At 40.3% G+C, this 12451-nt stretch overlaps 1 protein-coding gene across 5 annotated transcripts in view; it reads left to right on the top strand.

Moving 5' to 3' along the window:
- Positions 1-12451, top strand: part of PCLO (piccolo presynaptic cytomatrix protein) — a 522276-nt gene that overhangs the window by 437409 nt on the left and 72416 nt on the right. For all 5 annotated transcript variants that reach the window (XM_074942561.1, XM_074942563.1, XM_074942562.1 and 2 more), the window contains 3 exons: positions 5954-6025; positions 10255-10435; positions 11807-12001. In XM_074942561.1, coding sequence (XP_074798662.1) covers positions 5954-6025; positions 10255-10435; positions 11807-12001 — 448 coding nt within the window. The remainder of the gene's footprint in view (positions 1-5953; positions 6026-10254; positions 10436-11806; positions 12002-12451) is intronic.

The following is a 12451-nucleotide window of genomic DNA, read 5'->3' as shown; positions in this document are numbered from 1 at the left end:
GATTAATTTTGCAATGTAGCAAGTTCCAGTTAGACAGTTAAATGGAAAAAATAAGTAAAACTGAGTATTTATTTCATAATTAAATTTTTTGGAAGGGGAGAATGGTGGAGATATTTTAATTTAGGGAGGGGTTCTAGACATATATTACAAACATTGCTATGTATTCTCAGTGCAAGTCCCCTTTCTTTGGGTAGGTGTAAGATGGAGTGATGCGAGCAGATGATTTGGCATTAAAAGTTCTGAGTTTTATTCCTACCTTTGCCATTGACACAGTACATGACATTGGACAAATTAAAAAAAAAAGTCTGCCACAGTTTTCTGATCAGTCTAAAGTGGGTAGCAATACATTACAGGAGTATTGTGAGGCTCAGTTCTTTAATGTTTGTAAAACATTTACACTTCCTTGAATGAAATTAATATATAATAGATTTATTTAGAAAGGATATAGTTTTCAAAGGCATTTAAGTGACTTAGGAACCTGAGATAATTTTCAAAAGTGACTCAGGCACGTTGGAGCCTAAGTCTCGTTGAAAGTCACTTAGGTTCCCAAATGCCTTAGTCACTTTTGAAAATGCAATGTAGGTTCCTAAATCATTTAGGCTCTTTTGAAAATTATATCCACATTCCCTTTCTGCCCCTGTGTACTGAGTCCTTTATAACAATGTAAAAGGCAATGCATTTAAAAACCTCATAGAATATTAATATAAAACTAAATAAGTACAAATAATTGTAAAATTATTATTCAGTATTAATTATTCTGCACCATGCATCTTGGCATAAATTAGTACTATGCTCTTCCAAAGCGGCTTTGAAGAAAAGGAATAAGAGAAGGCTCTACATCTGGCGTAGGAGTCAGGGCCTGCATAAAAATATTCTGCTTGCTCCATTCAGTGAGTTGTGTGAATTTTCCCAGGGGAGAATATAGAAAATATTCCCAATGGTATGTTCCATAGCTACACGTACACAAATATCATAGTCATCAGCAATATCACGCAGGCAGTGATCTCCAGACCTTCAAATGGAGACCTCTGCCATGTGAACTATTAATATAGTAGTTAACTGTTAGTTGTGTCTGAGCCAGTTACTAGAGGAGACATTAATCACGTAAGCGGGGGGAAGGGTCTGACATTCTAGGCAGTATATGGGGAAATGGCAGACATTAGCTGTTACTCCGCATGTCCCCCCAGGCTGTTCTCTGGAATCTGAGGTTCACAGGAGTTCAGATCCAAGAACATGGCAACATTTATCACTCTATCTCTGGTGACATAGATACTTTATGTGGAGTCTAGTGCCAATCACTAGGCAACTGTCACCTGTCATCAGCAGGGCTACATTTCAGCATCTTCTGCTCCAGTAATACATGTTCCTAACACTTGAGCTAAAGGAGAATTGTTATTAGTTGTAATAGTATTACAGTGAATTTCATCCAGATACCCTCTGTAGCCTACCAACAAAAGGCAACATAATCATAATCTGAGCAAGTCGAACATTCCACCATGTAGGCTGTGTTATACATACACATATTACTCAATACATTTCAGTAAATTTACGTTAGTGTCACAAAGTCCCGTACACAGCACTCAATTTTATGAATACTAGGAATGGGCAAACCTTGCCGGGTTTTAGATTTTGTAAACTTGACGTGCTTTTAGGGGGTCTGGAGTGGATAGCTTGGAATTCTCACTAAACTAAGTTTGTGGTGGTAAAACTTTTTTGCCCTATAATTTATATCCAGATTTATTTTGAGCAAGTCAATTAAAAGTGTTTTGTCTAGCTCAAAAGAAGCTTGTGCTCTGCTATACATCAGAAATAAAAAAAAAACATTCCTCTAAAGTTAAACTGCACTAAGTGGTGGCCTGTATACAGTAAAGATCCTGTATCTATTTTTGTCATAAATTTTTCATGTGTCCTCTCTATTCCCCTTTTCAATGTATTATATTTGATACAGTGCAGTAACCTTAACATGTGATGTGCTTTTACATTCTATATTGCAAAACTAACAGACATGAGACAAAATGAAACCTGTAGTCAAATGACTGCTTAGTTTAAAGTACCCTCATAAAAAAATTGGTTTATGATTCAGACACAACAAACCGTTCCTTTCTTTTCTACCTAGTATCACTCCTCTCTGAGCAGTCAACGTTAGGTGACTTGCCTTAATAGGCACTAAAAGAAATCATGATGATGGGTACAGACTGGATGGACTGACAGAACTAGAACTAGAAAACACCTGGTTTATGCAGAGACTGTCGACTCTAAGGACCGTAAGGATGAAATCCTGGTCCCACTGAACTCAATGGTAAAACTGCCATTAGTAGCTTGAGTGGGCCCAGGATTTCATCCAAATTGCCACATGTTGTGTCACAATGCTCACTTTTATCTAGCAACTTCCCACACAAGAAACACCCACTAACTGATTCAGGCTCAGCAATGCCTTTGTCTCACCATGACTGGCGCCTAGCCAAAGTTGCTTCCTGATCAAAGCGTGATCATGGCCGTCTAGCTGTCCTTCGCCTGGGAACACTGGTTCTTTTCCCGATGAGTGCACTCCCCACCTACACAGACACACCAACCCAGGTTTAGAAAAATTACTTGCAATCACATCACCCGTTAACTTCCTGAGGGGACCTTAAATCACTGGCTTCAGCAGCTAAAATTGGATTATGTAAAACAGCACCTCACTTTGCTCAGATAGAGTCACACACAAGGGCTACTTGTACAATCTCTAACCACAAAATGCTCTTGATTCCTTAATTGTGGTACATATGTCTTCAGACAAATACTTCCCCTCAACTCATATTTGAAACTTATCTCATGCACCCTGCTTAGCAGAGTTCCTCTGATGATTGTCCATTATCCTGGTATTTTATAAAAGCTTTATTAAGTTAAGAGGATTAAAACAGACACTACAAAAAATGTGGAGTACTATAAATTTCCAGCTCTGTTTTATTATCTTGCTAATACAAAAATGCAGTTCCAGCATAGGGCCAGTTGCTTGAAATCCTGGTCTGCTGGATAAGATAGCTCCATCTGAAGAGGGGTGTGATTCTTGTTCAGTGGCACAAACATAAATTATGCAGGTTAAATACACAATGAAACTTTTTTTTTCAGATTTAGACTTAAGAGAAATGATAAGAGAGTGAAGAAGAGAGAGACTAATGTGCTGGCAACATTTTAATAAAGGGCTCCCTCGAAAACATTGTGCCTCACTCGGCAGTGCTGTCTGTGTCAAATACTCTTCCCACACAATAAAATATGTATCAGTTCCCACACAAAAATTCAATCAGATCCATACTTTTTCCCCTCCTAGATCCATCTGTCCTTCCTTCTGTGCCAGTACAGCACATTCATAACTTGTAAAGAAGAGGCACTCTTTAAAACATCTCTCTAAATGTTTAAATATCTTTGCCTATAATTTGTAAAGGGCATTCACAAATGATATGCTAAGCTTTCCGTGCTATCTTGCCACTTTATATAGTCTCTTGTTCAAACTTCCGTTTAATTTTTCACAGGATATTTCCAATAAAAACGTGTTCTATGTTGCCCGAGTGGATAGGATATAAAAAAAGAGAGAGAACAGACTTTCACTTAGTTAAGAGCACTTTTTAAATCTTTGCTTTCAAACCATATTTTTATTGTTGCCCTATTAGCAAGTGCATTATGTATTCCCCCAAAAAATATTTAAAAATCTCCTTGGGGGGGGTAGGATATGCTTATTTTAACATAATTTTCAAAGAAAGTGGCACTGCATAATTGTTCATTTTACTAAGACTAAGTGAGACCAGAAGATAGTTTGTAACAACAATTACTATAAATCCACTGTTTATTGTGAAGGTCTTCTACATCATTAAGAATATCTGTATTAAACTGGTTTCAGAGTAGCAGCCCTGTTAGTCTGCGTCCGCAAAAAGAAAAGGAGGACTTGTGGCACCTTAGAGACTAACAAATTTATTTGAGCATAAGCTTTTGTGAGCTGCAGCTCACTTCATTGGATGCATTCAATGGAAAATACAGTGGGGAGATTTATATACACAGAGAACATGAAACAATGGGTGTTACCATACACACTGTAATGAGAGTGATCACTTAAGGTGAGCTATTACCAGAAGGAGCGGGGGGGACCTTTTGTAGTGATAATCAAGGTGGGCCATTTCCAGGAGTTGACAAGAAAGTCTGGCGAACAGCGGAGGGGGGTTGATGTGCTTAGGCCCTATGATGGTGTCCCCTGAATAGAGTAAGTAGAGTAGGGGCATTAGGGGATGAGAGCTGAGGAAGCTTTGTTCTAAGTCAGCCATAAAAATGTTGGCATACTGTGGGGCCATGCGGGTACCCATAGCTGTGCCGCTGATTTGAAGGTATACATTGTGCTACATTGATGACATCTACATCATCTGGACCCATGGAAAATAAGCTCTTGAGGAATTCCACCATGATTTCAACAATTTCCATCCCACCATCAACCTCAGCCTGGACCAGTCCACACAAGAGATCCACTTCCTGGACACTACGGTGCTAATAAGCGATGGTCACATAAACACCACCCTATACCGGAAACCTACTGACCGCTATACTTACCTACATGCCTCCAGCTTTCATCCAGACCACACCACATGATCCATTGTCTACAGCCAAGCTCTACGATACCACCGCATTTGCTCCAACCCCTCAGACAGAGACTAACACCTACAAGATCTCTATCAAGCATTCTTACAACTACAATACCCACCTGCTGAAGTGAAGAAACAGATTGACAGAGCCAGAGGAGTACCCAGAAGTTACCTACTACAGGACAGGCCCAACAAAGAAAATAACAGAACGCCACTAGCCATCACCTTCAGCCCCCAACTAAAACCTCTCCAACGCATCATCAAGGATCTACAACCTATCCTGAAGGACGACCCATCACTCTCACAGATCTTGGGAGACAGGCCAGTCCTTGCTTACAGACAGCCCCTCAACCTGAAGCAAATACTCACCAGCAACCACACACCACACAACAGAACCACTAACCCAGGAACCTATCCTTGCAACAAAGCCCGTTGCCAACTGTGTCCACATATCTATTCAGGGGACACCATCATAGGGCCTAATCACATCAGCCACACTATCAGAGGCTCATTCACCTGCACATCTACCTATGTGATATATGCCATTATGTGCCAGCAATGCCCCTCTGCCATGTACATTGGCCAAACTGGACAGTCTCTATGCAAAAGAATAAATGGACACAAATCAGACGTCAAGAATTGTAACATTCAAAAACCAGTCGGAGAACACTTCAATCTCTTTGGTCACTCGATTACAGACCTAAAAGTGGCAATTCTTCAACAAAAAAACTTCAAAAACAGACTCCAAGGAGAGACTGCTGAATTGGAATTAATTTGCAAACTGGATACAATTAACTTAGGCTTGAATAAAGACTGGGAGTGTATGGGTCATTACACAAAGTAAAACTATTTCCCCTTGTTCCCACCCCCTCCCTCCCGCTGTTCCTCAGACGTTCTTGTCAACTGCTGGAAATGGCCCACCTTGGTTATCACTACAAAAAGTTTTTTCCCCACCCCCATTCTCCTGTTGGTAATAGCTCACCTTACCTGATCACTCTCCTTACAGTGTGTATAGTAACACCCATTGTTTGTACAGATGTGTAGTCACTATCAACATTTAAAAAGTCACAGTATGGGCCTTGTGGTGGACACACTGTCGGGCTTTCAAAAGCAACTTCTCAGAGTCTCAGCAGTGCCTTGTACAAGCCCATCCGTCTTGACAACAAACTCCAGCTTTGCCCAAAATTAATTTTCTGAGATCAAGGTTGATGTGGGGATAAAAAATTGTCTGGCTATCACATTGAAAAAGAATGCAGGCAATTAATAAAAATAGAAGCTATTGTATGGATGCGACATGAGGTTTATGATGGCAATTGGGATTAATCATCTTTTGATTTAAACTGTAGCTGAAGAAGAAAACACTGGAAGTGACTGTCTGGGATTATGATAGATTCTCCTCCAATGACTTTCTGGGTGAAGTGAGTATCTAATTTCCTCTCTTCCTGCAAACTCCCTCCCCACCTCTTGGGAGACACTTGATTAAATGCACATTGATAATAAGAGATTGTTTGTTTGGTGGTTGTGGGACTCATGGAAACATTTTTCTTTAGGCTTAGCTGCTAGGCCATAACTATACTACTGCCCGACTTCATAATAAATGTGTGAAATTTCCTTCATTCACCCACAAAGGGCACCAAACTTTTCTGTCTCTTGTTATATCATAGTAGGGCTAATTTTATGCATTTAGGATTAAGTGATTATGCTGAATAGTTGCACTAATTTAGCTCAGTGTTTCCAAAGTAACTTGATGAGGGATTTCAGCTCTGACAAATAGAGTCTGTCTTTATCTCAGCATGGGAGGTGAGGACTGAGGAGTTTTCTATAGTGTGGGGAGAAGAGTGGCAGTGCCAATGAAGAAAGGACCAAATTCTGCCTGCAGGCCATGATTTTGCAAGGCACTTAAGCACATGCAATTGCAAAGAAGTCAGTAGCATTACACAGGTGTAACTGAAAGCACAATCTTGTATAGTTTATTCATAATGTCTCAATAACACTGCTCCAGGTCAGCAATGATGAAAAGCTTGGATACAACCTGCTTTCCCTTTTTGTTTTAAAGCATATGTAATATGAATTACTAGCAATAACCATGTCAAATCAGTAATTAAAATTGTTATTACCATAGAGGATAACAATTAGAAACAATTACCCAGAAAAATCAATTACTAAAATTACCATTTGGATCAAGTGATACTAATGTGAAAAAAATTGCTTACCCTGCATTTAGGTGTATTATACAGCATATGCAATGAAATGTTATGCAGTTTAGCACCAGATATGCTTTATTGTGACCATAGTACCAGGCAAGTTATGTCACCACTTATATAATCTCTAGAACAAACGTAAGGATGAGTTTAAAAAGCAATTACATGATTACTTAGTCCTACCTACCACATCACATTGTTGCTGTCTTCAGCATACTTATCGTACCCCAAAATGCATGACTTTAGCGAGTATCTACATCATTATTATTTATGACCTGTAGATTAAATTGGTGTTTTAATGACTGCTTCTCTGGCATGATTAAAACTTTTGACTTGAAATATGAGCACCATCTGCAAGTATTTAATCTAATTTATAACTTCATTTTTATTTAAATGTGAAGGCAGTTCCTCGTTGGGAAAGTGAGAGAGTGAGAGAGAACGCAAACAAGTATATTTCAGGCCCATTATTGAGGGGCTGTCAAGGATTAAATCAGAAGGAAACCTAACAAGTGACAGTGGATGTGGGGTGCATCCAAAAATATAACTTGTCAATGACTGTTGTCTCTAAGGGCACCACTGATGAAGCAACTAAAAGCCCCCCCAAAGAGACCAAGCCAGAGCTTGGGTCTTGCCCTAGCATATGAGAGCTAAAGACAAATGTCTTTTCTGCCCCCCTGGAGAGAGACAGACTTGAAGAGACTTCCCAGATAGAGCTGAGGAGTCTTTCACAAATTCATTGGACTGCTGAATCCGTCTGTATTTTTTTCTCTAATCAGATGACAAAGGCTTGGTTCCTAAAGTATTTGCACCCTTTCCTTCTGCCAGCACTAGAGAAGATTCCCTTACTATTACATGTATGAGTTTATTGGGAGCCTGCAAGGGTTACAACCTGTAAGGGCTTCTGTTTTAATTATCTACAGCTTCTGCCTGTTGTCCAGCTGGCTTGCTGCTAAGTATCCAAGCATTTGGTCTACAGGAGAGTCACACAGTGACCTCATCCTGGGGTCAGATACCAAGAGCTGTTCCACACAGAATATTGGTCTGTATGTAGATCAGTCTAATTCTAACATTCTTGTGCTTTGGTGCTCCCACCATTTCCAAAGGACAACTTGCCAAGAACTCAGCATCAGGAAATATTTCATGCCATTATTCAGCCTAATTTCCATGACACTACTCTTTGCTAAATTCCTTTTTAACCACCCTAAACTATTCATCTCTACTTACTGCTCCATCTATGGGTGGTCTCTTTGCCTTTGCCTCACCCTGACCAGCCTCTTTGGTGAGTCTGTGGTAGCCTGCTAATGGGACAGCGATCAATGACAGCTCTCCAAGCTGTATTCTACATGCACCACATTCAGTATCCCTTGGATAGAGTTCCTCCAGTCCTTAGTTAACCTTTGGTAGCTTCAGACAGTGGGCCTGATGTATACCTGTCTGCTATTTAGGCTGGGAACTGTTCTCCTTTAGCCCTGGTCTACACTGGGAGGGGATCGATCTAAGTTACGCAACTTCAGCTACGTGAATAATGTAGCTGAAGTCGACATTCTTAGATCTACTCACCACTGTGTCTTCGCTGCGGTGAGTCGACTGCTGCCTCTCCCTCATCGACTCTGCCTGCGCCTCTCACGGCGGTGGAGTACAGGAGTCGACGGGAGAGCACGTGGGGATCGATTTATCACGCCTAGACTAGACATGATAGATCAACCACCACTGGATCGATCGCTGCTCACCAATCTGGTGGGTAGTGTAGACGTACCCTTAGTCTCCGCAATAATTAGAGGCCTTCTCTGGAGCACTGGAGAAGTTCTAGAAAAGTGGAAGAGAGCGAATGTGCCAATTTTTAAAAAGGGTAAATAGGATGACCGCAGGTCATTATAAGCTTGTCAGCCTGACATTGATCCTGGGAAAGATAGTGGAGCAGCTTATAAGAGACTCAATTAATAGCGAATTAAAAGAGGGTAATGTGATTATTGCCAATCACCATGGGTTTTATGGAAACTAGATCTGTCAAACTAACTTGGTATCTCTTTTTTTTGGTAAGATTACTAGTTTGGTTGATAAAGGTAGTAGTGTTCAGGTAATATACTTAGGCTTCTATAAAGCCTTTGACTTGATACCACACAACATTTTGATTAAGAAACTAGAATGATAGAAAATTAACATGGCACATAGTAAATAAATGAAAAACTGGCTAACTGATAGGTCTCAAAATGTAACTGTAAATGGGGGATCATAATTGAGCCGGCGTGTTTCCAGTGGGATCCTGCAGGGATCTGTTCTTTGCCCTATTCTATTTAATATTTTTATCAGTGACATGAAAAAAAAACATGAAATTCTATAAGTACGTACATGGGGAACAAATATTCTCCATCACTGACAATTTTGAAATCAAGCTTGAATGTTTTTCAAATGTAATGCTCTAGAAATTATCTGGGGGGAGTTCTATGGCCTGTGTTGCACAGAAAGTCAGACTAAATGATCACAATGGTCCCTTCTGGCCTTAGAATCTCTGAATCCTTAAGTAGCTGCTCCTTTAAGATGGCTGAGGCTGCTGCTTCTAGACTACAATATGGCCCAAAGTTTTACTCCCACAGCCTCTTTTCTGTTCCAAATATATAAGGTGTTGTTTGTTTGTTTGTTTGTTTGTTTATGGTGGAGCACTCAGCTGTTCTTTAATGCCTTAAAGAGAGGGTCTAGAGGATTGTTCATCCCCTCGGCAACTCTTGCTTTGGTCGCTGGAAGTTGTCTTCAACTTATTCTGTGCTCCCTGCTCCCCTTTATGAACTCAATCTCTCCCCAAAGAGCTCTGCTTCCTAAGGTCAGAAGATGTTTGTAATCAACTGCCTATTCTACCTTCTTTGCACTGACTGAGTACTAAAGAGAACCTCCCCTTTCTGGATAGATCTTTCCAAAGGCTTCCAAGACTCCTGCCAGCAGCACTAGTTGCCCAAAGCAGTGGGTCTCAGCAAAGTAAAGTCAGAGGAGCACAGGCTACATCATTTAAAGGTCTGCACAGTTGTTCCTCTCATGGCAATGCTCTCAAGGCATTGTCTTCCCCTCCCCAATGCAGCTCTGATTCCTAAAAGGCATTATTGAGTACAGTATTTTTAAGCAATGGAAAATAATTGTTCCCTTAATATTTAAAGTTATAGCTATCTCTTTCCTTTGTGGGGTAAAAAATAATAGATATTAACATTTGAATATAATCACTAAGCACATATAAATACTTAAAGAACCTTTCAGCATCATTCTTACATTATACAAGATCTCTTTAGTAACAAATATGCATTAACATCTCATCTTCCCCTTATAGGTTTTACATTGGTATGATTCTATTAATTTTTGTGAGATACTTTTGACTTACACCAGCATCACTGAGATTAGATTCAGTCCACTTTGTGTCTCATGTTATATCTTAATCAGATATATCATATGTCATTGTGCAGATATTGATTGAGCTATCCAGCACCTCTCAGCTTGACAACACCCCAAGGTGGTATCCTCTGAAGGAGCAGACTGAAAGTATTGACCATGGGAAATCTCATTCTGGGCAGAGCAGCCAGCAATCACCAAAGCCATCTGTCATCAAGAGCAGAAGTCATGGAATCTTCCCTGACCCATCCAAGGGTAAAAGCTATGAAAAATTTCCCTAACAAGTCATCAGAAATCTATGATGTAACAGAACCTTTTGTGATTTTCAGGGTCCCATGGAAAAACAGAGTGACTCACATATATTTTCTACATACTTTTATTAAAAGCTAAATTCAGCCTCACAGTGATTTTAGTAGAGTTAGACTGCTTACACCAAAGCTGAATTTTGCCTTTTCAGTACCACTTTATTAAGAAATTGCGTCTTTCAAACAGTATATTATAAAGTGAGATCCTATGTGTTCTGCATAGGTATTAGAGATCTTATGGTACTTTTCATTTGCCTATGCCTTTGGCCAAAATTCAAAACATATACCGCTTTGGATTAGGCTTTATTTTTCATTTCATTTAGTATTTTATGGCACTGTGTTTTGAGCATGTGTGCTAATATTTAAACTGTTGTCGTCTGACATTGTCAAACTGACATTTTTGTAAAGAATCATAATGAGTGTAAGTTTATTTCACCTTCATTATGGGCCTGAGTAGAATCTGGCTTACACTGGTGTAAATCGGGAGTAACTCCATTGAAATCAGTAGAGGTAGTGGAATTCAGTGAAGTTACACTACTATGAGTGAGTGAAGAATCAGGCTCAATGTCTCCAAAACCGACAGTCAATGTGTATAATTCTTCAGAATATTTTTTTCAAACTAAGTATAGCAGTTTCCCAATATCTCAGCTGGCAAACATTGTATATCTGCAGCACATGTAGTACCAGAGCAATGTCCATCTGATAAACCAGTACAAATGGAGGCCAGATGACAGCAGCGAACTAAGAGGATAGTGTTCTGGTAATAACACACGGTCTGTCTTATTTCTTTTTGGTGTAAGTTTGCTTTGATGACAATTCTGTAAAGCACCGTGTACTTGCAAGGACAATATCCTCTCTTGTCTAAATCAGAGATGGCTGTGGATATAATTATATAAGGGCTAGATTGTGACTTGAACTGCACACCACTACAGGGAGATCCTAAACTTGCTCGGCCTACCTTGGACTTGAGTCTGGACACTCAGGGGTAAATGGTGCTGCTTGCCTGCTTCCTTCTTGTAGCACAGGTGGGTAAGGAAGAACAGGAAATGTGATAAGCTTTGGCTCCACCCACCAGCTCACCAGCGAGCAAAGCTGGGTCAGCATGGGAGGTGTCCAAATTTGCTGCTTGTATAGGCCAGCAGCAAACTATACTTTGGACCACAGAGCAACAGGAAAGCAGGGAGGGAATTGTGCCTCAGTGCCTGCTAGGGCTACTGCTGGAGTGATGCACTTCAGAACTGTGCCTGGAAACACAATTTTGTGAGAGAGAGATTATTTATTTAATAGAAATAACACTCCCATTTATCCTTTTCCCCATCAGACATGCAGATGCCCACCATTGAGAAATCTCACAGCAGTCCAGGGAGCTCTAAATCTTCTTCAGAAGGACATCTGCGCTCTCATGGACCATCTCGCAGCCAAAGCAAAACCAGCGTCACTCAAACCCACCTTGAAGACGCTGGGGCAGCCATCGCTGCTGCTGAAGCAGCTGTTCAACAGCTTCGCCTTCAACCAAGTAAAAGACGCAAATAAATTCCTCAGCATGGCAGCTTAATGTTCATCTGTTGCCTTTTTCCCCTGCTGTCCTTCCCGGTTTGCTTTTTGTTTGTTTCCGTTCTTGGAACACTCTGCTCACTCTGTTCAATGTCTTTCTTTGTGTGTGTGTGTGTGTGTGTGTGTGAACACATGTAAGTACAATATACTCCTCCTATTTAGAAGTCTTTTTTTTTAAATTTATATAGACTGCAGTAAAACTGGCTGTTTCTCCATCACTCCCTCCATTCGTGGCCCATGACATTCCAGAGCTGTGCATGACTCATGGAATCTTCCACTGTGTGTTCTTGTTTTGGTGTTGCTAAATATCTCAACCACAGAAATAATCAAAACCTTAGATAGGTGGCTGCCAGCTTTCAAAGAATCACATCCAATATGCATTGAGAGCACATTAACAGCATGAGATTAACAT

Source organism: Natator depressus, chromosome 1 (genome assembly GCF_965152275.1).
Source record: "Natator depressus isolate rNatDep1 chromosome 1, rNatDep2.hap1, whole genome shotgun sequence".
In the NCBI taxonomy this organism is placed as follows: domain Eukaryota; kingdom Metazoa; phylum Chordata; order Testudines; family Cheloniidae; genus Natator; species Natator depressus.
Note: the sequence above shows the minus strand (reverse complement) of the source record. Positions and strands in the feature narration are given on the sequence as shown.